The 24,672-nt window shown below is 38.9% G+C and overlaps 13 protein-coding genes across 13 annotated transcripts; 7 read left to right on the top strand and 6 right to left on the bottom strand.

Moving 5' to 3' along the window:
- Window positions 1-305: 305 nt before the first annotated feature.
- On the top strand, window positions 306-1,112 carry sds3 (Clr6 histone deacetylase complex subunit Sds3; the record flags this gene model as incomplete). Its single annotated transcript, XM_056183484.1, has 1 exon — window positions 306-1,112. The coding sequence occupies one exon, from the start codon at window positions 306-308 to the stop codon at window positions 1,110-1,112; it is 807 nt and encodes a 268-aa protein (XP_056039553.1).
- A 967-nt stretch (window positions 1,113-2,079) lies between these two features.
- Window positions 2,080-3,627, top strand: psd2 (phosphatidylserine decarboxylase Psd2; the record flags this gene model as incomplete). Its single annotated transcript, XM_056183485.1, has 1 exon — window positions 2,080-3,627. One exon carries the CDS (start codon window positions 2,080-2,082, stop codon window positions 3,625-3,627), a length of 1,548 nt encoding a protein of 515 aa, XP_056039551.1.
- Window positions 3,628-3,963: 336 nt separating this feature from the next.
- Window positions 3,964-5,112, bottom strand: mss51 (mitochondrial cytochrome C oxidase assembly protein Mss51; the record flags this gene model as incomplete). The annotated part of the gene is made up of 1 exon (XM_056183486.1): window positions 3,964-5,112. One exon carries the CDS (start codon window positions 5,110-5,112, stop codon window positions 3,964-3,966), a length of 1,149 nt encoding a protein of 382 aa, XP_056039261.1.
- Window positions 5,113-5,889: 777 nt separating this feature from the next.
- deg1 (tRNA-pseudouridine synthase Deg1) lies at window positions 5,890-7,242 on the top strand (the record flags this gene model as incomplete). The annotated part of the gene is made up of 1 exon (XM_056183487.1): window positions 5,890-7,242. One exon carries the CDS (start codon window positions 5,890-5,892, stop codon window positions 7,240-7,242), a length of 1,353 nt encoding a protein of 450 aa, XP_056039544.1.
- Window positions 7,243-7,939: 697 nt separating this feature from the next.
- On the bottom strand, window positions 7,940-9,411 carry dia4 (mitochondrial serine-tRNA ligase; the record flags this gene model as incomplete). Its single annotated transcript, XM_056183488.1, has 2 exons — window positions 7,940-8,267; window positions 8,330-9,411. The coding sequence occupies 2 exons, from the start codon at window positions 9,409-9,411 to the stop codon at window positions 7,940-7,942; spliced, it is 1,410 nt and encodes a 469-aa protein (XP_056039545.1).
- Window positions 9,412-10,239: 828 nt separating this feature from the next.
- Window positions 10,240-10,563, bottom strand: rcf1 (cytochrome c oxidase assembly protein Rcf1; the record flags this gene model as incomplete). The annotated part of the gene is made up of 1 exon (XM_056183489.1): window positions 10,240-10,563. The coding sequence occupies one exon, from the start codon at window positions 10,561-10,563 to the stop codon at window positions 10,240-10,242; it is 324 nt and encodes a 107-aa protein (XP_056039453.1).
- Window positions 10,564-11,141: 578 nt separating this feature from the next.
- SOMG_04711 (Golgi Ras-interacting protein with DIL domain) lies at window positions 11,142-12,845 on the top strand (the record flags this gene model as incomplete). Its single annotated transcript, XM_056183490.1, has 1 exon — window positions 11,142-12,845. The coding sequence occupies one exon, from the start codon at window positions 11,142-11,144 to the stop codon at window positions 12,843-12,845; it is 1,704 nt and encodes a 567-aa protein (XP_056039628.1).
- Window positions 12,846-13,230: 385 nt separating this feature from the next.
- SOMG_04712 (trans-aconitate 3-methyltransferase) lies at window positions 13,231-14,013 on the top strand (the record flags this gene model as incomplete). Its single annotated transcript, XM_056183491.1, has 1 exon — window positions 13,231-14,013. The coding sequence occupies one exon, from the start codon at window positions 13,231-13,233 to the stop codon at window positions 14,011-14,013; it is 783 nt and encodes a 260-aa protein (XP_056039630.1).
- Window positions 14,014-14,897: 884 nt separating this feature from the next.
- SOMG_04713 (DNA-binding transcription factor) lies at window positions 14,898-16,865 on the top strand (the record flags this gene model as incomplete). Its single annotated transcript, XM_056183492.1, has 1 exon — window positions 14,898-16,865. The coding sequence occupies one exon, from the start codon at window positions 14,898-14,900 to the stop codon at window positions 16,863-16,865; it is 1,968 nt and encodes a 655-aa protein (XP_056039629.1).
- A 633-nt stretch (window positions 16,866-17,498) lies between these two features.
- SOMG_04714 (HAD superfamily hydrolase) lies at window positions 17,499-18,410 on the bottom strand (the record flags this gene model as incomplete). The annotated part of the gene is made up of 1 exon (XM_056183493.1): window positions 17,499-18,410. The coding sequence occupies one exon, from the start codon at window positions 18,408-18,410 to the stop codon at window positions 17,499-17,501; it is 912 nt and encodes a 303-aa protein (XP_056039632.1).
- Window positions 18,411-19,585: 1,175 nt separating this feature from the next.
- On the bottom strand, window positions 19,586-20,812 carry isp7 (2-OG-Fe(II) oxygenase superfamily protein; the record flags this gene model as incomplete). The annotated part of the gene is made up of 1 exon (XM_056183494.1): window positions 19,586-20,812. The coding sequence occupies one exon, from the start codon at window positions 20,810-20,812 to the stop codon at window positions 19,586-19,588; it is 1,227 nt and encodes a 408-aa protein (XP_056039631.1).
- Window positions 20,813-22,711: 1,899 nt separating this feature from the next.
- On the top strand, window positions 22,712-23,587 carry mal2 (CENP-O-like protein Mal2; the record flags this gene model as incomplete). The annotated part of the gene is made up of 1 exon (XM_056183495.1): window positions 22,712-23,587. The coding sequence occupies one exon, from the start codon at window positions 22,712-22,714 to the stop codon at window positions 23,585-23,587; it is 876 nt and encodes a 291-aa protein (XP_056039193.1).
- A 179-nt stretch (window positions 23,588-23,766) lies between these two features.
- tyw3 (wybutosine biosynthesis protein Tyw3) lies at window positions 23,767-24,453 on the bottom strand (the record flags this gene model as incomplete). Its single annotated transcript, XM_056183496.1, has 1 exon — window positions 23,767-24,453. The coding sequence occupies one exon, from the start codon at window positions 24,451-24,453 to the stop codon at window positions 23,767-23,769; it is 687 nt and encodes a 228-aa protein (XP_056039633.1).
- Between the last annotated feature and the right edge of the window lie 219 nt (window positions 24,454-24,672).

A 24,672-nucleotide genomic window follows, 5' to 3' on the forward strand; every position in this document is an offset into this window, starting at 1 on the left:
CAACCTTGGTCGGCCCTAAAATAAAATCACGATCGTCCTATCCAGTCAGTTTTTTTTTCTCATCAAATACTAAATTTTATTTGGAATACAAATCTTCTCGTCTTGTTTTTCTTTCTCTTTTTCATTCTGTAGTTCAATCATTCCTGCCTATGTTTTGATAAAAATTCACCCATTCGTTAAGATAACTTAAAATTCGTAAACCCCACAACCCGAACCCTGGTACCAGCGTCACTTCTTTCCCTGCGAAAAAAAGGTCAACAGTTGCTTTTCACAAGCAAAACAACAGGAAAAGTGGGCAAGCCAAGATGGACGTTTTATCCATGGTTCTAGATATGAAACATGAAGAGGACGACGAAATTTTGGACATGCCACTGACAGCGAGCCAGTTTGAAGCGAAAAAACAAGAGTTACAAGCCGAGTTGGCAGCTATACGAAATGGAACCTGTAAAACGCTTTTGGATTTGTTTCAAGAATTACAAGAGAAAAAAGAAGAAGAATTGGAGATTGAAGGACAGTGGAGACGGCATTTGATGGAACGAGCCCAAGAAGAATATGAAGCAGAACTGAAGGATGCCAAAGAAGAATATGAGCAGCGTTGCAACTCTCTACAAACCATGGTTTTATCACATTTGGCTGAGAAAAAACGACACATCCTGGAAGCCAAGGATATGTTTGATATTGCTAATGAGTCTTCTTCTCTTCTTTTACACGATGCATCTTCCCAATTTATTGACCGTCGAAAGTTAAGGCATCGTCGAAACGCTTCTTCCAATAACTCCGCCTCTCATCAATTGCCCACTCTCAACTTTTTTGACGATTATTTACTTTTCCCCACAGAAGAGACGTCCGCGATACCAGAGTCCATAAAGAAGACGGTTCGAAATTCTGTCAACTCGGCGAAACCATCCAACATGGAATTATCACTTTTTTCTCCTCTCTTGACAATGGCAAATGTAAATCTCTCTGCCACCCGTGACCGAGACTTTCGAGCCATGGAGCGAGCCGAACGTGATCGTGAGAAAGCCATTGACAAGAGTTTAGTCGGTGCTTCTGAAGAAGACGTCAAATCTGACCTACAGCTTCTTAACAAAGAAATTCAAAAGAAAAGGTGATTGTTTCCTCTTTTTTCCCTTCCAATGTTTATTTACAGCCCAGCCTTGCGTTCAATAGGTCTCAGTTGATCATCCACTCGCTCCCAAACGAGTCCCCTCAAGCGACTCAGTTGCTTCTTGCGTTGAAAGTATGAATATTGTTAATTTCTTTTCACACAATTAACTCCCTTCCTGGCCATTCGTGAAATTTTACATATGTCTTTTCTTCCCCAAAACTGCTAGTTAAATTCGTTTACGGTGGTGTGTTCCGTTTCGTTATCCTTTTTTGTTTTTGGCTTAGAATCCCCCCACAGAGCCTTGTATTCTGTTCCACCACTTTATTCCACTATCGTGCTTTTGTTGATGCCAGAGCCTAACAGTGAACAAAAAGAATTCCCCTAGGAAAAGGCTTTGTTTTCATATTTTTTTGTGAAGATAAACAATTACAAGTAGTTTGAAGGAATTATCTCTCTCGAATAATTCGATTTCCGTTGCAAAGGATTGCAACTCTTGATTTCGTCGTCAATTATAACTTGTTTCTTCCTTACAAGCCTTTTCTCTAAAGTCTATTTCCAATTTATTTTGGCGCTCTTCATGTTTTGTATGAAGTACTCTGGTCTGTTGTTTTACTGAAAAGAGATCGGAACGTTGTACCCTTTTTACTTGTATATGTTTTAGTTGGAGCAAACCGAATAGTTTCTCTCCTTCTCCCCTTCCTTGTTAAATTTCTTTTGTTTTACAGGCCTTTAGACTAAGTGAAATTGTATAAATATTTCAACTATTGCTGGTACCCAGGGTCTTTTGTTTCCCACTGTCTTGTTTATACGTTCTTTTACTTGCATTAGCATTCATTCCTTTTCGATTCTTCTTTCGATCATAGTCTATCTTGTCCAACTTGGATTTCCCTTGTTCTGTCTGCAAATTAGTTAATTTCTTGAGCAGAAGTATTTTTAACTAACAAGTTTTTTTATTTCTTTCGTTGATTACCATGCGTTCTCGACAAAAGTTCCGTAGATTTAATCCGGATCGTTGGTCCAAAGTCAGCCTTCGAAGCATTGGGGGAGGCGTCCGGGCTTTGAACGGCGTAAAGGCATTAAACGGAGTGAATGTCCGTGTTTCACTACAATGGAAGCGTCTTTCTAATCGGCTTCATCGCATTCGTAGAAGAAGCCAATTGGGTCGTCTCTCTATCAATGTTCGACCAAATGGCTGTTGGCAAGCTTACTTTTTGAGTTCTCTTCCCTTACGAAGTTTGTCGCGCATTTGGGGTCAGTTCAATCGCGCTAATTTACCCACTTTTTTAAGATATCCAGGGTTCAAGTTGTATTCTTGGATTTTTCGCTGCAATCTAGACGAATTAAAAGATCCAATTTTAAGCCATTATCGCAATTTTCAGGATTTCTTTTGTCGTGAACTGCGTCCAGAAGCTCGTCCAGTCGATCCGGATTCTTCGGTTGTTTCACCTGTAGATGGAAGAATAGTATGTCAGGGCGTTGTTGACAATAACTGCATACAGCATGTCAAGGGACTCTCCTATTCCTTAGAAGCTCTTTTGGGTGGTGTTTCTACCGTTGATCCTTCTATTGTGGATTTTGGACAAGATTTAACTACCAATTTAGTGAAGAAGCATAACGACTTTGCTTCAAAATATTCCATCCCTCCTTCCAATGATGGATGTAATCACTTTCCCCGAAATGGAAATGCATCATTAACCAGGGAATCTTTGGCATACTGCGATATGCAGAGCCAAAATGATTGGAACCAAACCAATCCTGTGCATACCCCTTATTATGACAATTGTTGTCCTTTTTATGCCTTTCAGGACGTGACTGGTGATACAAACTCGGATATCTCAGATGCATCGGATATGAGTACTGACAGTTTTTACACTTCAATTATGGAAGGCGACTCCGACTCTGAATTAGACGAACCGGGCAGTGCGACTCATCCAATTTTGGATGATGGAATGCCGAACTGGGATGTCTGGGTTCAAGAGGCAGACGTCGTCGACATTGACTCTTTACCTTGGAGAAATATTCACCCTAATAACCTTCTTTTTTATTCTGTTATTTATTTAGCTCCTGGCGATTATCATCGTTTTCACTCACCTGCCGATTGGGTGATTGAGTCAAGAAGACACTTTTCTGGTGAACTATTTAGTGTATCTCCGTTTTTAGCGAGAAGATTGCATAATTTATTTGTTTTGAATGAGCGAGTTGCATTGCTTGGTCGATACAAGCATGGGTTTATGAGCATGATTCCAGTGGGTGCTACGAACGTTGGAAGTATAGTAATTGATTGTGACCCTACGTTGTCAACAAACAGAATGGTACTACGGAAGAAGTCGTTAGGCTCTTTTCAGGAAGCGGCGTATAGTGATGCATCACCTGTTTTAAATGGAGTGCCGATTAATCGAGGCGAACAGCTCGGTAGGTTTCAGCTAGGAAGCACCGTCGTGCTTGTCTTTGAAGCACCCGCTGATTTCGAATTTTCCACCCACCAAGGTCAATACGTGCGCGTCGGGGAGGGTCTTTGAATAATCCAACCTTACTCATTGGAAAAGGTTAATAATGATTACGAATTACTTATAAGATTCTTGGTTTTTGATGATTTATTGGTTAAAGTGAAGTATAGAACTTTTGTTTCTTGTAAACATGTTTACGTTTAATAATATTGATAATATTTCCGTTCCCTCATACAAAAATTTGATTGTTGCCTACGTATACAAGGACTCTTACTAAAATGAAAACATTGTATAAGTATTTTGAAATGCTAAATTAAACAGATCTATTAGCAAAGGGTATATATTTTGTGTAGGACGGTAAAAACGTGAGAAATTGACGGACTGTATTCTAAAGTCCTGGAAAATTCTTTAAACGTTTTGAACATTGTGATGGAGAGAACGAAAGCCGTATATTTCATCGTTTACATGAAATACATTGTGAAGATTGTCATCATTCACGGTCCAAGCACGACTAGCAAAAATGTTCTGCTGGGGTGAAAGAAGCGTTTCAAAGGAATCCTTAAGTACATCCTGTAATATACTTGTATCCCGTTTCGTTTGAGCAGTTGAAGGACTGGTAACCCAAACGGCACATTTTGTAGAAATCAAATCATGCAACGTTGGGACCCAGGAGCTGTAAAATTCGGGATTTGCAAAGTCGGGCATAGGAAGAAAGAAAGTATCATAGTAAGGATCGAAGGGTTCAAAAGTTCCTGTCTTATGCAAATTATGATAATAGTCTTGGTGAAAATGAAGTGAGAGAGGAGAAGGAAGATTACTCATTTTTGTGGGCTTGACAAGTTCAGGTCCGACAAAATGAAGTTGGAACAAACGGCCTGGAAATAAGAAATTGATACCCTGAAGCCATAGTGCAGGAGGCAAGGCACTCTCAAATCTGGAGCCAAGAATAAAAATCCTTGTTGGGCGGGGATCGGTGGATTGGGCTGAGGTAGGGCGATTCAGCATGTATCTTTGAACGGCTAAGGCTTGTAATCCTTGAGGTGTCAATCCATTCTTAAGATTGTATGGTGAGTTCTTGTGTAAGATACCACCAATAGTCATAGGATAGGTTAGCAAACTGGTTAGGTGTCGTGATGTCCGTTCATTCCCAATGCTGGGGAAGCCTCTAGTGTAAAAGTAAGAATCCCAAGACCAAAGAGCAATAGCAACGTCCTTCTCAGCTAATCCAGGAAGATTCGCAAGCTGAGGAAAGGAGTTTGGTCTAGCTAAATCGTGAAAATCTTCATTAATTTGGCGTAATTTAGGGATTAAGGCCTGATGGGTTTCGTCTTGCTCCCAATGGGCTTTACTGCAGTGCGAAGGAAATCCTGACTCTGGGCAATCAAAAGAAACTTGTTTTCCTGATATTGGGCACTTATAAACCCGTTGAATATGCTCTGCTCGTGATCGAAGTGCTTTTACAGGAGATTTCGAGAGAGGAAAAAACAATTCAGGTTCTGTAGCTTTTTTTCGAATTAAATTCGTAATTCCGATGTTTTTTAAAAGTTTTTGAAACATGAAATAACCCAAAACACGTAAACAACAGTCGTATTTGCTGGTGGTACTACACTGAAACAATTCAACTTCAATGTCAGCAACCCCATAAATGGGTAACGGTCGAGTAACGGAGGTTTAGGCTTGGTTTATTTACATTTGTGTAAACAAAGAAGAAAAATCAAAAATACATTCGAGATGAAGATTTATAAATTGAATTTTTTATAAAAACTTATATTTCTTCTCTTTCAATTGATGATTCGTGCATTTTGATCGAGAGAACCGATCACACTTGTACCTATAGGTTATAAAAAAAAATATCATGCTGAAGGGTCATTCAAAGCAATTTCTTTTGGAATAGATTAAAGTCTTAGTAAAATGAAGGGTTTTCATTTTTCCTTCATTTGGACTAGCCACGGTTTTACAAATGAGTCATTTGTGAAGAATGGCACTTCTCTACTTCGTGTGTTGACACACTGAGGAAAACAAAAGGATCATATGAATGTAAAAAAGAAGTAATTCGAAAACGTCCATAGGAATAAATAGTCTTAAATTTGTCGGTCTGCAAATTTTAAGTCGAATGAGGGTTTTTGTCTTTCCAAGGAATCTCCAAGATACATTGAGTGAATTAGCAACACAAAAACAACTGTAAATTTCTTTGCCTAATGAGTTCCCCAAAAAACTGTTTACATTCGCCCAAGTAGATTCTTGGATTTATCCAACACCAACCTGCCGGGAACTTTGTCGAGCTAGGTACAACATTGAGACATCAAGATTCTCAAATACGCGAGAAATCTTCGAATGTCAGCATCCAAATATGCTGAATGGTCGAAAGACCAACTTATAGCAAGGATTTTGGAGCTGGATCAACGGTTAGACACAAGCTCTGCAAAAAACACTCAACCTTCAGCTTCTTCAGCTGATAGTGAACGTAATTCAAAGAAAATATCAGAATCATCAGCGTTTGATAAAAATGGCGACTCAAACAGGCCGATACAACAAGCAACTTTACCTGCCAAGAAAGTGAAACCCCCACGTCCTTTTCAGTTAGAAAAAACGGTGTTTTTGGCTTTTAGATTTGCTTATTGTGGTTGGGATTATAACGGATTAGCATACCAGACTGAACGTACTCCTCTACCTACTGTAGAAGGAAAAATATTTGAAGCTTTATTAAAAGCTCATCTTATTGAGAGTCCCGCAACATGCAATTTCAGCAGGTGCGGCCGTACCGACAAGGGTGTTTCTGCTATGGGTCAGGTAATTTCTCTAAACGTGCGCCATTCTGAGCGAAGGCCTATTGTCTATTGCGATGTGTTGAACAGAATATTACCGCCTGATATTCGATTCACTGGGTTTGCTGTACCTCCCCCTGGATTTAACGCTCGTTTTTCTTGCAAACAAAGACATTACAAATACTTGTTTGCAAAAAACTACCCCGGTGGCACATTGGACATTGAAAGGATGAATGATGCAGCTGCCCTCTACTTGGGTGAGCACGACTTTCGAAACTTTTGTAAAATTGACGCTTCAAAACAGATTACAAATTATCGCAGAAGAATTCTTAGCTCAAAAATCATATGTGTTGATCCTGCAACCGAGCTGTATGCATTTGATCTGCAAGGAACTGCCTTCCTTTGGCATCAGGTTAGGTGCATGGTGGCCATCTTATTTTTAGTTGGTCAGCATTTAGAGCCTATTTCAATTGTCAGTGATTTATTAGATACCCAGAAAGTCCCAAACAAACCAGTTTACGATTTGGCGAGTGAATTTCCATTAATTCTTTACGATTGTATGTTTGATGATATTGAATGGGTTTTACCAACAGATGATGAAACAACGGCACCGCGTATAACTAAGCATCTTTATGAAAAAACCTATCATCAATGGCATAACCTTCGTATACGCGAGCAAATAGCGTCCTTCATGATGGATGCCGCTAATCAAAGGATTTCTCAGTATGGTGTTTTACAATACACAGGTAGCAGCGTAAACATTGGGGAAGGAGAACTCAAATCATCTAAGCGGTATGTGCCGATTCTACAAAGAGCTCGACAAGAATCTGTTGAAGTTGTCAATGAACGCTACAAGCGTAAAAAGGGACTTGATGGACCCACTGCTTCTGAAGAAATATCATCCTCAATGAATGAGGATTAGTTTCTTTTTGCTGATCTCCTGAAACAAAGTGTGCCTTTGTGCAAAAATACTTTATATAAAAAGGATAATAGGAATGATATCTTTGCGGGTGCATATAATGGGTAATTTTTTATAACTCTACTGATTTTGGTATCGACAAACTTAAACAATTATGTATGTTTTAATTATAACAATAAATACATAAAGTCCGAAAGACTTACTAGCTTAACAAATCGGGACCAAGCTTTACTGTGCCATATAAATTCATTGAAGTGAGGCGTTTCGTATACCAAGTAAAATCTTGTTTATAGGAACCAGGCCATGCTCTTTAAAGCTTGTTTTGCCTTGTAGGCTTTTTTCTCGAGTATTCTGAAAAATACTTAAGCTTAATTATCTCAACTATCTTAACCCTTTGAAGAAGAAAGACATCAAATTATAATGTGTATTAAAATTCTCTATATCGGTTTAGTTGCTGTATTTTAGACGGATATAAATGAATCGTTTTATAAAGAACATAAAAATAGCAGGAAAAACCTACACTGTTCTTTACCAAGTAACGAAAAAATCCAAAATTGGAAGCCCAAGTAAGTGTAGTAATCATAGACTTTGCATTTCTGGGTCCATAAGATTTAACAAAACACCTTTTAGTTATTTCCGGAACGATTAAATGATAATAAACTAGTATCTCGTCTTCAAGTTTAATCTTCATTTATAGCATTTATTTCACATCAGAAACAAAAAGCTTTTCTTTCTTCAAATATGGGATCAGGCATTGCGGCAAAACCACGGTTCCATCAGGTTGCTGATGATTTTCGAGCAAAGCGATGACAAGCCTGGGGATGGCTGCAGCAGTTCCATTAAGCGTGTGAACGAACCCAGAGTCGTTCGAATTTTTATATCTTGTAAGTAATCTTCGTGCTTGATATTCTAGGCAGTTCGACGTAGAAGAAATTTCACCAAATTTTGCCCGCGAAGGCATCCATGCTTCGATATCATACTTTTGAGCAGCTGGAGCACCAAGTTCATAAGTCGGCATATTTAGTACCCTAGATCAATAGTTAATAATACGTTTGGTTGGAATTTAATAAAATAAAATCGTAAAGTTTACCTCGCTGAAAGACCTAAACTTTTTGAAAAGTCGGTTTGAAGTTTTATTATATCGTCGAATACCCTCGAAGATTGATTTGGGTGAGTCCAGGCAAATAATTCGACCTTCGTAAATTCGTGAAGTCTATACAACCCTTTGGTATCTCGGCCACGAGCACCTGCTTCTCGTCGATATGATCGAGAAACCCCAACGACTCGTTTTTCCTTTAGATCATGAAAAGTTTGTTTATACCCCAAGGAAGCTAGACTGATTTCAGCTGTACCGATAAGACATTGCTTAGGTGAGCTGCTTTCGTTCTGATGCTCTAATTGATATATCTGTTCACCCTTTTCATCTCGAGGTTGAAACCCACAAGCAAGAGCAACATCAGTGCGGACTATACTTGGGGGAATCACAAGAGACCATCCTCGCGATTTTGAAAAATCAATAGCATAATTGACAAGAGCCATTTCTAATTCAGCAACTTCCCCTTTGGTATAACAGAATGCATGACCGCTCGTTTCAGAAGCACTAAGCAGATCGATGCCATTGCCAGCAAGTTCCAAATGATCCTTCATGCATAAAGTTTGATCATTCATGTTTTTTTCTTCTCCTACTGTAGCAACGCAAACAGCGTTGTCTTCAGACCCTATAGGTACGCTAGGCAGAGTGGAATTCGGCAGACTTAGGCAATGATGATATAGGTTTTTCTGAATATCAGAAGCATGTTTTTCAATAGAGTCAATCACAACTTTAATGTTTTTTGCTTCAGTTACTAAAGCATTTCGTTGCTCCGTATCTTTAGAAGATTTGATTGTTTTGGTAATTTTGTTCTTCTCATGAATTTGTGGGGCTAGTCGATTTCGAGCGCTCTCAAGCTCTTCATATAAGCTTTTGATGGTTGGTAACGTTTCCGCGACTTTACGCATATTTCGATCTATACAATTCTGATGGATTTCACTTGCATGCTCGTATACGTGCTTTATGTTCAGCATTGCCTTCCAGGAAGAAGGAGCTTCCTGGAGCTTTGTAGAATAACTACGAAACCATAATTTCTTCGAGAAAAATATTGGTTGCCTAAGGATGGATTGTACTGTCTTCATGCAAAATACGACTTGTTTAATTCCCCGTTATTAAAAGACTGAACTCCAAATGTTATCGACCCGAGATAATTGGAAATAATTATCAAATTTTTTTCTTTTTCAGAATAAATACGGCTACGAAGAGTTGGCACCAAAAACTAGACTTTCCAAGGTCACTTTTCAAGTTACTTGGAAATATCGTATTTCGTAAGTTTATATGATAATTATCAAGGATGTCGTTTCGTCAAACGATTCGCAAGGATATTCAGGTTTTATGACAGTTGGATTTGTATTCAAAACAAAATATTGAATATTTTGCTTGGATCTTCGTTCATAAGTTTGATTAAAAGACTGACGAAGAGTAACTTTAACAGCTATTGCCTTACTTTCAACATATTTAGAGCCGAAACGCTCTCTTCATTGTTGTACAATTTATTCATTTCAAGTAAAAATTGGTAGAAAAAGTCAGGGTAGCTTTTGAATAATTTATTTCGATATCAAGGGACCATAATATAGCAAGGAAACAAGACAAAATATATTATAAAGGAGTATGTATACCTCATCACGAAGAAAGTATTGGAGGTATTCCAGCAAGTAGTACATTGGTTAACTTGTTCGCTGATGAAACGTAAAATGCTTCAACCTTCCAAGAAAGCTAATGATCGAAAGGAAAAAGAAAAAGTGAAAGCAACCTGTCCAATTGATGGATTCTTAATTGTCACATAGATGGGCTTTGGTTTGACCATCCAATCTTGAGAAAAGGTTTCCGAAAAATGGCATAGAGGTCATGCATCATATATCAACATTTCAATCGAATAAAGAGGCGAAGGAGATCAAAGAATAAGTCCCCTAATATGGTTTAGGAGGAGCAGGTTTGGGCTTAGGATTCATAAACAAAACCCCAAACGCAACGGCTGCAAGGGTAAACCCTTGAGACAACACTCGGTATTTCATAAACCGATTTGCCTTGAGTTCATTACCTTTTCTCAGATGATATCCTGAAACCAGGAACGTTCCTACAGTCATGACACACCCAAGAGGAATTAAGGGATTGTGAACAAGTACATATGTCAGTTTTTCTGAACGAGACATTGTAGTTTCTTGGCTTGAAGGTTTTATTATCGAGTCCATTTGTGCTTGTTCTTGTTTTTGTTCTACAGGATTCGAGCTCATTTTTGCTGTATGCTTTTACGTAAATCCGTGAGTTTCGATTTCAATATAGAATACAAATAATAGGTCAATGTATATCGACCAGGGTGTAAAAAAGGAATATAAGAATGCAAGAAGAAGGAAAGTTTTAGCGAACGTAAAAAATGTCAACAGATCGATTTTCAACAATTGCAAAGCTCTACCTTACTTAAGGATAGTAATTTTCAAATATATAGCGTAAGAGAAATAGTGATAAAAATCAACGAATTGAAAGATCCACGAAACGTTCCTTTGCAATGATTAGTAAAACGGTTCACTACTAAACCTGAAACTTAGTAGCGTACTCAAAGAAGAGAAAACGATACAAATGAATGGATTTATTCGTTGAAAAAAGACTTCAAGCCAAGCGTTCTGGTTCTCTTGGTCTTCATAGACTCTTTTGTCTTTCCTCTTTAGTAGAATTTTCGGGCAATACCGGAGAACCCATCGGAAAACTGTAACCAAGGCTTTCAAAAACTCACCGAACATCACCGTTCATTGCTATGCAGTAAGAGTATCTAAATATCAAAAGCAAAACGTAGAGAATCATAGATCCCTATGAAATGGATCGATTGAATGATGATGGTATATTTAATGGAGGTACCACTTCTGCTTTTGAAAGAAATGAAGAAAAAGTGTTACCCGATTTGTCCCAGAATCGCTTAAAATCCAGTAATTACAATATGGAAAACGACATCTTTAATACCGTAGATATTTGGAACAATGATAGTCCCAATGGGATGCAAGAATCTCTTCAAAAAGATGGCGGATCAGCGAATAAAAGCTCGGGTTTAGAACTAGACCTTGGAAACATTATGCTTGAAACACACAACCTGGATTCTACAAAATGGAACACTGACAAGTATACTCAGGACAGTGCTGGCATCAACGATAACAGTTATGATTGGAAGTATTTTGTTTTTGATGAAAGGGAAATAGGCTCCATGCTTCGGTTGTTCGTGCAAGAGTTTCGACCCGATCGACCATCGTTGCGATTAGCTCCGGCAAAATTGTTTTATTTGGCTTCCCGATTTGCTTATTCGTACATGCCAAAGAGTAAAAACATCGGACATGATCTTCTGACAGGCTTTCTCGATTCGGTTCACCAAGTCATACAAACAAATACTGAGGATATGGTTTTATGTGTGATGTGGTTAGCGAATGTTTGCCTACTTGTATTCTATCTTCAGAGGGACACAAGATTGGAAGAATTAACTGGACAAATACAGCATGAATGTTACCAACTAATATCTGAGATTTACTTCTTGGTCTGCAAAGATGCCATTCGTCGCATGGACGAACATTTAGAAAAAGGCATGCTTAAGTATACGGGGATACAAGGCTTAGACTCCATCCTTCATTCAAGAAGCTGGAATTTCTTGAGACGTCGACATATTACAGACAATCCTTTATCTCCTCGCAGTACTCCTTCAGCTTCCCCACGTAATATTACTAAAATCATTGCTTCCACCCTTCATCTACTAGAAGTGTTTTATGTCCATCCCCTCATACGTATCCAATGTATTGAGCAGCTGTATCATTGGCTGGGTATGCGACTTTTTAACAGAGTTCTTTCCACTAAAAAATATCATTCTCGAGCTGCCGCTATGGAAATTCGCTTCAATATTTCCAGCTTAGAAGAGTGGTCTCAGACAAACTCCGTGAAGCTCAAAAAGCCCATCGACTATCCTGGAGAAGACTTCCGAGTCTCTCTGACTCCTCATCTTACATCGCTGACTCACTTGCTGCAGTGGCTTCAATGTCTATATAGATTAAGTGAAGAGAATGAACCAGAAGCATTGCAGGAGACACTCGAATCTTTAGACGCCTTGAATCCACGCCAATTCCTTACTGTCGCAAAGTCTTATCAACCAAATAATTCCGAGGCAAAAGTTTCACGAACGTTTTTAAAGCGTCTCGAGGTGTATCATAGGGAGGAATTACGAAAAACCTTAGAATCTGCTCACGACGATGGAGTTGTAAATGAGTTTGAATTAACAAAAGATGAAAACCAGTTGCAGCCTCTAAATTTGCCCACGAAAGCTCAGCTAGCCAATGCATATTCAAGCATTACTTCTGGAAACGCATTCAACAACGATCGTAAAGTCCTTTTTCAGCCGCATGTTTCCAACGACATCATCGATCGATTAGAAGAAAATGGTATCTCTATGGATCGAGCCGAGCTTCCAACTAGCGTTTTTGAAGATGAATTAGCGAAACGAGAATGGCGGCCTGATCAGGAAGTAGAAGAGTTGATGGGTGCATAGAGAGAGGCTCTAAAATGACCTGATGAATTAGCTTGATGTATTCTTCTAAAATATTGCATTGTTTCTTTACTCTCGTTTTGATCTTCTGGTTTCTTGTTTTTTTTTAATGCGTGTACTTCTCTTATTTATTTGTAATTCGGTTTTTATACAGGCATTCGTGTTTCTGATTTTGCTATTTTTTTTCGTCTAACGTGAATTGTCTTTTATACAGCTTCTAATTTAATCGCATTAATATTTGTTATTTTTTAAGATTTAGTAATTTCTAAATATCATGTAGTCTTTTATTCCGATGTAGCCAAAGTAGAACATATAGTATTCTACGAAAAGTACACATGGAACTCGGAGGAATCATTACTGTTCCATTCAAAAGTCAACCTTTTCGAAAATGCCCGAAAAGAAGCAAAAGACCTTGAAGTATCAAACTGATACTGAAAACTATGAATTGGGTAAGCCAGATTTTCCATTTGGCCTTACAGATTGGCTCGTTGACGAATTTTGGGTTGATGAGGATTCTACTATTCTGGATTTGGGAGTAGGTACAGGAAAGCTAATTCCTCGAATAAATGCTGCTCATCCTAAAAAGATTATCGCGGTGGATTCTTCGGAGGCTATGCTACAGGTGCTGCAAAAGAAGTATCCAACGGTAGAATCATACTTAGGCTCAGCGACGCAGATTCCGTTACCTGACGAAAGCATAGACCTTATTTTATGTGGTAATTCTTTCCACTGGTTTGCCAATGCAAATGCTTTGAAGGAAATGCATCGTGTTTTGAAACCAAATGGAGCCCTTGGCCTTGTTTGGAATGTCCGAGACAAATCTGTATCCTGGGTCAATAAAATTAATGAATTGCTGGATAGATATCGCTCAGGATCACCTTACTTTGGAACCTGGGAATGGGCTCAATTGTTTCCTGGACATGGATTTCGAAAGCCTCGCTCCTGTGTTTTCCCTTTCGCTTATTGCACTACAGCTGAGAATGCCATTCATCGAATGGTTTTTTCTTTATCTTACATTCATGCTCTTTCCGAAAAGCAGAAAGCGACCGTAAAAGCTGAGCTGGACAAAATCGCAGAAACAGTGCCAAGGGTGCAAAACACAGACCAAATTAAATTTCCTTATCAAACCATGGCCTTTAGTATAGAGAAGGATGGTTTGAAAAAAGAATAAAGAAACCCCATTGATATTGCAACGAGTGACGGTGAAATCAATTTACTACTATTTACATTTTGAGCATAACTCTGGCAAGGAAAGCATAGGAAAAATTGAAGCTGATATCGTCTAATCCAAAGAATTGCTATGCTTTACTACCTATTTGCATATAAACTCCCGCCTTTTGTAACTAGGAAGATTTATCATTTCAACTATCCTAGACATGCTCTTCTTAGTTCTTATAAATTGGAAAAAACGACATACTTTTCTTAACGGCTCATTTTAAACTGCTCGGGATTTGATTTTTTAAACTTGATCTTGAAACTAAAACTAAAATGTTAAAGGGCAACACACTGCCGCATGAAACATCATATGGACAGACCTTGTAGAACCGCTATTACATTGAATTTTTGATTTTTTTTTGGTCAAATAGTGTTTCATTATGTCGTTTGAGTACTTAATCGCTTTATCTAGAATGAATCAAACTTCCCTCGCGATCGCTTCTACTGGCAACCACTCAAGATTTGGGTTCCTGTTTTCAACGAAATCACCTTTTCATTTGAACAAACAAGAAAAATCGCGACAAATATAAGACATCCTCATACAATACAATTGGATATGTTTGAAGACTAGGCGTGAATTCACATTTCCAGCCGTCGTTGACTATTAGTATCATCACCAGCTAATTTCCTAGAGAATTCGATATATCGGAGCATAAAATAATTGTTCAATTCGAACTCATTATTCTTTTTCAATTAGTTTAAATTAATTGAATTGACTAAAAGTTTGAAGAATTGACAGTTGTGCTTTCGTACAGAAAAAGAAAAAAAATCTAGAGTACTACCCTCTACCTTGTTCAGGCTTTAACTATCCAATTTGCTTTTTCACGGGCAATTCTTTCCATGAGTACAATTCCAGCTGACGGAATCTTGGAAAGACCATATCGTTCAAGAAAAACCAGACCTTGTGACAATTGTCGACTTCGGAAAGCAAGGTGTGTAGTTGAAGTTGTAGGGAATTCTTGTGCGTTATGCCTAACACTCAAAATCCCTTGTACGTATCACTTACCGCCCATAAAACGCAATAAATCTAAGAAAAGATCTGACTCTGTTTCTGATGAATTGACTCTTGAAGTTCCATCTTATTCCGATACTTACCATAATAGTAAGCCATTACCTGCTCACAGCGCCCAGCGTTTACTCAAAGTTCCCGAAAGCGTAGGCGCATCAGCATCTACCAAAGCACCTATCAACAGTCATGACAAACAAGGTCCTCCAAGGGTTCCTTTGAACATGGCAGGGATTACAGAAATGTATCATACTTCTGACGATAAATTTGACAAATTGGGTCTGGATATATCCCTTAACTATCCGTATGTATTGGGCCCTACTTGTGATTCTGATATAGACTTGATTCGTGAATATTTTTCTTTTCAAGATGGTGTATGTTCTTTTGATAATATGACTCTGAAGTATGTCTCTTCCAACTCGAGATCTCCCGTTATGTATATTCTTGACCCTGCATATGAGAACGACCGCCATAGCGATTTTGCTCGCTATGAGCGTGCATTGCACGACCTTTTGACTACCTATGTAGATGAAACGACAGGCCGCACACTAGTTGATTTGTATTTTACTCATATTCATCCCGCGTATCCCATTCTTCATGGGCCACGTTTCCTCCTTTCCTACAAAAACGGCGCAAGGAACGTTCCTTCTATCCTTTTGGCCGCTCTGTATTCTTTATCATTAATTTATTGGAGCAAAGATCCGAGGCTTTCTAATGTTCCTCCTTTAGATCAGCGAAAGATGTGGAATTTGGTTGAAGACGGCTTGAACTTTCATTTTACTCAACCACGATTGAGTACCATTCAAGCAGCTTTGTTGTATTTAATTGGACGTCCCCTTTCTAATATGTACAGTCTTACAAGTATCCTATCGCGAACGACGGTTTTGTCGCAATTGCTGGGATTCAATCATGATTGTACAAACTGGGAGATTCCAAACGAAGAAAAAACTATTCGAAAAAGGATATGGTGGGCGATATTTATTGCAGATAAATGGTATTCCATGTATTTTGGTTTAGCAACGAATATTCATGAAGATGACTATGTCGTTCCTAAAATCGATTCTAATGAGACATTACCTCTTGAAATAACTTCTTCCGTGTCTTTTAAAACTTTTCTAATAATGGTAGAACTCAGTATGATTTTGCAGGACATATTGCAAGACTTGTTTACGATTCGAGCTTTAAGCAAGCATTACAACAACAATCGCTCTATTTCCTACCAGATTACCGGGTTCTTTAGTCGTTTGAATTCCGCGCGCCCTTCAAAGTTTGAAGAATCTGGACTAGGAGCTGCATCACTAATGATTCAATTTGACGCGGTAGAAATTTTATTATGGAAAACCGCGCTCCGGTTTCATTTGCCGGAATTTCAATCGGAGGATTTATTTGTATGTGTTGAACAAGCGATTTCAAATTTCATTGATATCTCGCCTGATTCGATAGCTGACTTTTTCTGGCCGTATGCTGGGTTCCATTTATCAACGCTCGTATCGCTTTTGATTCGGCTTCATTTGGATTTCCATGAAAGCAATACGTATGGAGCGAGAGCCTTCTCTTTATTAGATGCTTTTTTGAGACACTGTGTAACGCTTCATACGGCTGGCTTTGACATTGTTGAAATGGCGATTGGTCGTTCGTCTTCTTTGCTAAAAGAGTTAGGCAAACGATATCCTCATTTATCGGCTCTATGGGACAATGTTTTCCAATTGGATGATTCACTGGGACCCGATTTTTTTCAACTAGCCCATGAACAAGCATTCGATCCATGGAACCCTGAAGCGTGGTCATTTTCTCGACCATGATGGATTCCAAACTATTTATTTTTTTTTCTAATGTTCCATCTTTTTCTGGATCTCTCTTCTTGAAATTGCAATTACATGAAGAGTTGAATTAATCTTATGCAGACATAGTAACTTGCGTTCCAGCATATAATGATTATATGACATTTGGGTACGAAGCAATAATTATAATAACATTATCCATTTGGTTTTTGATTTTGTTTTTTGAAATGAAACTGGTTGAGAAAAAGTACAACAAAGGAAAGAGAGTTGATAGCGTTGATTCACAGGCTTTTTTTCTTTTACATGTCGTGAATCTAACTACTTTGCTAAATTATCATACTTAAATAAACAAAAGGACAAGAAAGTCTGATGCAGAAAAATAATACATTGAAGCGGTGCTTCGCTATGCGTATCTATGAGGTGAAATAGTCGCGCGTAAGGAACTAAACGTACTAGTAAAGATATAAACAAAAAATCTTTCAGAATGAGTGGTCTGAACCTTCGCTTCCAATAGAGAAATGTCGACAAAGATACAAAGAAAGAAAAAGTTGCATAAACAAAAAAGGAACGAACGCAACACAAGAAACAACACCTCAGAATAACGCTTGATTATGGAAAGCGGAGGACAACGTTAGTTTTGGTAGATTACATAATTTAAAACTTGTACTCGGGAGGAGTGTAGTTTTCGGGGATGTTGAAAACACGCTCCAAGACTTCACCGACGGCACCTTCGTCGTTACCGACGCGGGAGATGGCACGGGCATTGTCGATAGCGATTTGCATACCGTTCTTGACGGCGACAGACCAGCCAGCAACGCCAAACATGGTCAAGTCGTTTTGGCCATCACCAAAGGCAATCACGTTCTCGTTCTTGATGTGGGGAAGGATCTTGTTGGTGATGGTTTGGAGAGCAGTACCCTTGTTGCAGCTAGAGGGAATCAATTCAATACAGTAAGCCAAAGCTTGAGTAGTGGTGAACTTGTCCTTGGGGAAAGGCTTCAAGATATCACGGACAACGTCGAGTTTGTCGGGGTCTTCACAGACAGCCATCTTGATGACCTTGATTTCACCAGACAAGACCTTAGCCTTGGCCTCATCACAAGGCATGGACCAGACAACCTTTTCACCGATTTCTTCCAAGCGCTTGACGTTCTTCAACTCTTCACGACCAGGGGTCAAGATGTAAACGTTTTGGTCGTCGTAAACGACGTTGGCGATGTTGGAGTTGTGCTTGGTAGCATCGACAACCTCCATAACAACTTCAGGCTTCAAGTATTCGGCAGAAACAACCTTGCCTTCGTTGTAAAGGATACAGCCATTCACGTGAGCGGCAGGGAAGGCATCCAAGCCCAAGGGGACACGGATCGCTTCAACGGCAGAGCGTTGCTTACCAGTAGCCAAGACAATAGGGAAGTCAGGGCGGGTTTCACGAATGTAGCTCATGGCACGGTAGGTACGTTGATGGAAACGGTGATGAGCATCCAAAAGAGTGCCATCAACGTCAGAAATCACCATTTGAACGGTGTCAGCGGAAGGAATGTTGTTAGACTTGTCAGATACGCTCATTTTGTCGATGTTTTGAAATGTCGCTTTAGGGTGTATGTTCGAAGAAGGATCTTCGCATGGGCCTTCCTTCCTATTTATATGTCTCACAGCCCTGATAACCTCAACAACCTACCCTTTGGATTTTCCGGCCATTGCGTCATTCATCTTCCGACTACTGGGTAGAAGCGACGAATTGCATTCTAAAAATTTTCCGTTAAGGTTTCTTTTTTCTGACGTCATCTTGTAAACAAATGAAGACATCCGTCCACGCACCACCAAGCAATTTTTTTTTTTTTTGTTTTGTTTTATTTAGAGATTTCTTTGTGCTTTCGTTTGCTTTTTATTTCCATTCGTTCCATAATTTCACGTCAACATTTGTAATGCTCTTATTGTTTCCCTTAGCCCTTGAACCGTCGAGGCTTGTTCAAAGGCTCGTCCAAACAGATAGATAGAGATTAAAACTAGTGTCACAAAGGCTATAGAGGCTGTACTGTGCGGGTGTATGCACAAGTGTAGACGCGTAGCCGTCGCTGAGTTTATGTGTATATGTGTTTGTATGAGTACGAGTCAATGTGTATGTAGACGTATGGTTGTCCTTGTGTGTCTTTTGAGATAACTCGCTGTGTACATATCTCCTTCCTCTCTTAACATTTTACTCTAACAACATTTACTGCTTGCAAAACACATTCTTTTCATGACTAGCAATATTAGTATCGAATAAGTATTGAGGTATAACAAAGTAAAGAAAACATAAACAAAAAAAAGAACGTTCTATATACATAGGGAAAACATTGGAGTTGGAAGCAACAATTAGCACTAGTTTCTTTTCTACAAAGAAAAGAAAAAATAAAAAAATAAAAAAATAAATCATCATATTGCTTCAAGCAAGCAGCACAGACAAGATGAAACGTTGGAAACCCTACCAATAACAGTCGTATATCAATAAAGCTCAAAGACATGCTAGGAAGAAACGGGATAGGAAATTTGGATTCTTAAAAAGGAGAAGGGTCATAAAAAATAAAACAACAATATAATAAAATATTAGGAATCCATAGTAACATTATTTGAAAAGACGAATTAACGGCAGAAAGGTGTCAGTCCTTGGTGGGATACATTCTAACGGATTCAACGGAAAAAGTGTAGAATACAACGGTTCATTCATGGGTGGCAGTGGTGGTAATGGAGGAGGGGTTCCATTAACAAACTAAAGAGGTGGTGGTCGTGTGCGATGTATAACTGTTTTGGAAATGATCCCGCAATAAGTCTTCGACAGCAATTGGCTCTGTCGTCGAAGGACCCAAGCCTGGCAAGGGAGCCACTACATAATCAATGTTGCCTTGCAAAAAGAACGGAATGGTGTAACGGTCATGGCCACTAGTATTGCAGACTCGGTGCACAGAAGACTTGTAGCGGTTGTTGGTTAAAATTGCCATTATGTCTCCTAAATTGGCAACTAAGGCATTGGGCCGCGCGCTAACTGCGACAAAAGATTGGGTAACGGGGTCAAGAATTTGCAAACCACGTACTTCATCTTGTGCCATAAGCGTCAAAGCATCCGCATCCGTGTGATCGTTCACACCAGTGCGGTTGTAAGAGGGGGGATAACGCAACAGACGGATAGCTGTAGTGGGATCGGAGCAAAATTCATCAAATGCATTGGCAGTTAATCCAAGAGATTCGGCCAACAGACACATGACTTGGTTGGCAAAAACGGCCATTTCGTCATGGTATTGGACAAGAGCAGTGCGGAAACCGGCGCCTGTATTCACAGGCCATTTGTTGGGTCCTTGAAAAGGACGCAGGAGTCGTTCTTTGGACAAATTGTCATTCCCAAAATAAAAACTTTCGCGAAATTCATTAGACATACATTCGGAATCGTGAAGAGCGGCATTGTTGCTTTCAGTCGGAGTAATGTCTTCGACAAGCCCAGTGTTCCACGGAATCGGGGACGAATTGGGGGGTTCAGCATGCGTGGAAAGCGATTGTGCAGAGGGAATCGGACAACCAAGGGAGGAAGGTGTAAAGGAAGAGCTTCTAGGAAAAGATAAATCATCGTCCATTGGCACTCCATCCAAAGAAGAATCTTCTTCGCCCTCCAAAACAAAATCCTGAAGCAACTCGTAGCCACGGTTGCTAAACATGTCTTTGCTCAGCATAAGCTTTTCATCAAACGGAAGTTCAAAGAAATGCGTAGAGGCACGAAAGGCATTCTTGATCACGTCTTTACTCACGGGATGGTTGATGATTTGGAAAAAGCCCGTCGATTCACAAGCAACACGGAGATCCTTGACAATCTTTTCATGCGCATCCGGTTCATTAGCTAGTAAAGGACCAAAGTCAATGACTGGACAAAGACGCTCTTCCTCCTGAGGAGTGGCTGTCCTGACGGAATCAGCCGTACTTTGGATCAATTGCGACAACATCGGTACTTTCGAATCACAGAAGGGTGGGGGTTATCAAAAATCCGATTTGGTATTTTGTTGGTTGATTTTGTATTGATCTCGCTTTGCTTCGTTGTGATCAGTGTTATGAAGAATTAGAGGGAGAGGAGAAAAAGTGATGTTAAAAATCAAACGAATTTTTAAACTGTTGAATCAAGAAAAAAAAACTTTTAACTAATAAAAACAACGAGACTATGAATTACCACAAATCCCAATTGCAAAAAAAAAAAAATAAAAGATAGGCAAATGGATGACTATCTATTAGAAATGTCAACTTGCAAAGAATGACAAGTACTCAATTACGAGCAAATCTCGCTTTGCCTAAAGGAACAACAACGAAAAGAAATTCAAAAAAAATAAAAAACGACAGAAGAGAAGAAACCCTCCACAAAAAATAGTCGGTTTTTTTTTTCTAGAGGCGTCCAAAAAGTGCTTCCCAAAAGTATTACAAGCACACGTCTTTGAAACGTCGTCTTCAAACGGTTTGAATGAATTAAGGAAGAATATAAAAATTAAACCAACAAAATGAAAATACAAGTTCGCTATAGTGTTTTTTTTTTTTTTGTAATTCTTTTTTAATAAGATATATAAAAAAAAAAAAAAAAGAGAAAAGGACTTTGTGTCAAAATGGATGTTGAAGAATCAAAAGGATTATTCTTTCATGAATGGGAATCACTCTTTTTATATTACAATTCCAATCCTTATCTTTGATTTTTGACTAAATGCTTATCTATCAAGGCAAGGGGCGAACAGCCAATGAAATTCAATCTGATATAATTGGACTTGTCAAATAAATACATCAAAACAATCCGAAAAGTTAATTCCCAAATAAAACATAAATAAATACATAACCGATAGAAATCAAAATAAACAAACCAAAGGGATTGCAGCAACAGAAAAACCAAATAACACAGGTTTCTTTTTACGTAGAGTTTTATTTTGATTGTTAGAACGCTCTATTTGGAGGGTTGGAAACGATACGATTTCATCTAAGTGGTACGCTTCTTTATAGACAGCCCTCGTAATGGGAAAGCATGTCAAAGTGAAACGAGTCGATGAGGTGTTGACGTCGTTGACTTTTCTTATTTTTTTCTGACAAAAGCTCAAATTTTCTAAACTTTTTGAGACGGTTTTTTTACTGCTTTCTCTTCTGTATCGTTCGTTTTGGCATATATTGTTTACTCGACATTCGGCTAGGGGTCGTCCGTTACCTGGTAAGGGACATGAAAATTTTCATCTTATGATGTTTGTATCCTGGTGATCGGCCGTGGACAACGGGTGCGACGCGACGCGTTGGTTTTTTCTTGTGTTTGTTAGTAAACAAAGGAAATAGATAGAAATAAATAAACGAAAAAAATAATGACAAATGGAAATGTAGATTTCGGCACTTTGGTCTTTTCTTTTTTGTTGTTTTAATTTCTTTTTTCGTTCAAACTGTTAGATCCTTGGTTAATTCTTTATTCTACAGACAAAATCAACATCCTCAGTCTTTCACAACTAGATAAATACAAACATACAATCCCAATTGCATGCCTATCAACGTTCCATTCCATCGATCATCTGCTCTGTAAAACAATACACATTCCATATATTCTCTTATCGTCTTCCAAACGAGTTGGCAGTTCTTCCACTTCCCTGGATACAATTATACCTGTTGGTCTTGGAGGTTTGGTTAATCACGGTAGAAATATCCCAATAGCTTTTCAATAGCTGAAACCTTTAATACTCTATTCAATCTCCTTCTCCTCCCCGACCCTTTCCAACGCCGCTTTACGCATGTCTGGTTTCACTTCCATTTGAAGAGTTTCTTTCCTTCAGGAGCCCTACGAATTCCATCTAACAAATTCATCCTTCCTTGTATCCGCTCTCTTCTTCTTATGAATGCATAGAATGTCCTCCAAGGACCATGATGACCAAGATACCTTGACGGAGGAAATTTCATCGTTAGAGCTGAAACGTCAAACCTTGTTTGCGCGACTCAAACACTTGGAGGAAGAAAACTTGTCCAACAAAAAAAAATCCCTTGATCCAATCAAGATTTTCACCCAACAACCTTTTCAAGCTCCTTCTCTCAACTTTGAACGTCTCTCGGGCATTTCCTTTTTCATTCCTCATGACCCAGAAGAGCAATCTAGAAAAAAATTGCTTGTAAAAGATCCAAAAAATTTTCACATTGGTTCTGCCCCTTTGATTCCTCTCTTGGGTGTCCGGTTTGATTTTATGATGCATCCCATGCAAACCATGTTTCCTTCTCCAACCTCCGATTCTTCCTTCCAATACGTCCCTGTCAATGGAAACACCTTTGAAGCTCCTCATTACATTATTTTCCGTGTTTTTGAGGACGCCCTTTCCCTTTACAAATACACCATCCCAAACTTTTTTCGTCTAGACGCCTGGGCCGACGACTATTTGACCTCAAAGCACCCTGATCGACTGCGTCTCTTTCTCTGGAGAGTTCATAAATTACTTACTGCCCATGCTTGCCGAAAAAATCTACTTTCGCAACTCAACGACACTTTTCAAGAACACGCTTCTATACAAATCTCCGCTGATTTGACTTACACTCACGTTGAAATCAACATACAAGATCAATGGAAGGCCAGATTCTTTTGCTTTATGGACTCGACCCGCATCCAACGTTGTCAAATCTTTGAATGCCGTCCTACATGGCACAGGGATTACACTATGGAAGCAACTCTCCTTTCTGAGGATGTATGGTTAGATATTTTACATAGAAAAATCAAAACATTCGTCTAATCAAAAGTAATTTACCTTTCTCGTCATCCCACTTTTCCAACATTGTTTCCTTGAACCGTATGGGGTATTCTAGCAAAACAAACTTGGCGTACCCAGTCGTACCCGTACTGAACCCCAAAACCAAAACCAAGCTACGCATAAACTTACATCTTTCTTTTTTTTTTGTCTCTTTCCTGGACTCACTTTAGGTTTCGCCTTGGTTTCAATCGTTTTGCAAGTTGTGTTTCCAATTGTTGCTTAATTCTATCCATTCGCCTTCGATTTTCAGCAAAATACTCTACTGTTCTTTTAATAAGCCATGTCATATACTCTTTTGTCACAAATAATTGGATCCTTTCAGACGTGTCTACAACTCCAATAGGAACGTCAATCTTTAGACTCGTCCGAATCGCTACAATGTACTTATTTGTGCTTCCTTGAATCCCTGTCTCTCGAAACCCACAGCTCATCGCTACTCGTTGCAAGTGCTGAGCTGTCTCCAAGGATCGAGTTTGGACATGCAAAATCATCGGCTCGAACGCAAACTGAATCTCCCTGGATCCTTCAGGCGGTGCTTCCGGCACTTTCCCATAATCAACATTTTCTACGTCAAAGGGTGTAGGCAATTCTGTGCATGGTTCGTGAGATACGAAAAGCCAGTAACCACCTCCTTTTCTGGACGTTAATCCTTGTACATAGACAGAAATTCTTCCAGAACACGAACTTGTCGTAACCCAATCTGGGTGTGAGTTTATCACATCCAGTAATGGAAAAATAGGGCTATCTGGATTTCCTTTAGGAGAAGCGTCCGGCAAGGAAGAAGTCAATTCTTTCAGAATTTGTTCTTTTTGATTATCAAACGTTTCTAATTGATTGTTGGGATCCATCCTTATTTACAGTATAGCAAAAACCAATCTGAAACTGGTTTTGCTTGTGGTGGAAATTTTGGTTAGGGCTTTCTTCAAGTGTACAATACATTTTGTTCAAAGATCGAATATTTATTCTTAAACTAAGGTCAGGGCTTTAAATTTAGGTTCAAATCAAAAATAAAAAACTACTCAGGTGTTTTTTTTCTATTATTTTCTTGCCAAAACCTATCTATGAAT

This window comes from Schizosaccharomyces osmophilus, chromosome 3 (assembly GCF_027921745.1).
Source record: "Schizosaccharomyces osmophilus chromosome 3, complete sequence".
Classification (NCBI taxonomy): Eukaryota; Fungi; Ascomycota; class Schizosaccharomycetes; order Schizosaccharomycetales; family Schizosaccharomycetaceae; genus Schizosaccharomyces; species Schizosaccharomyces osmophilus.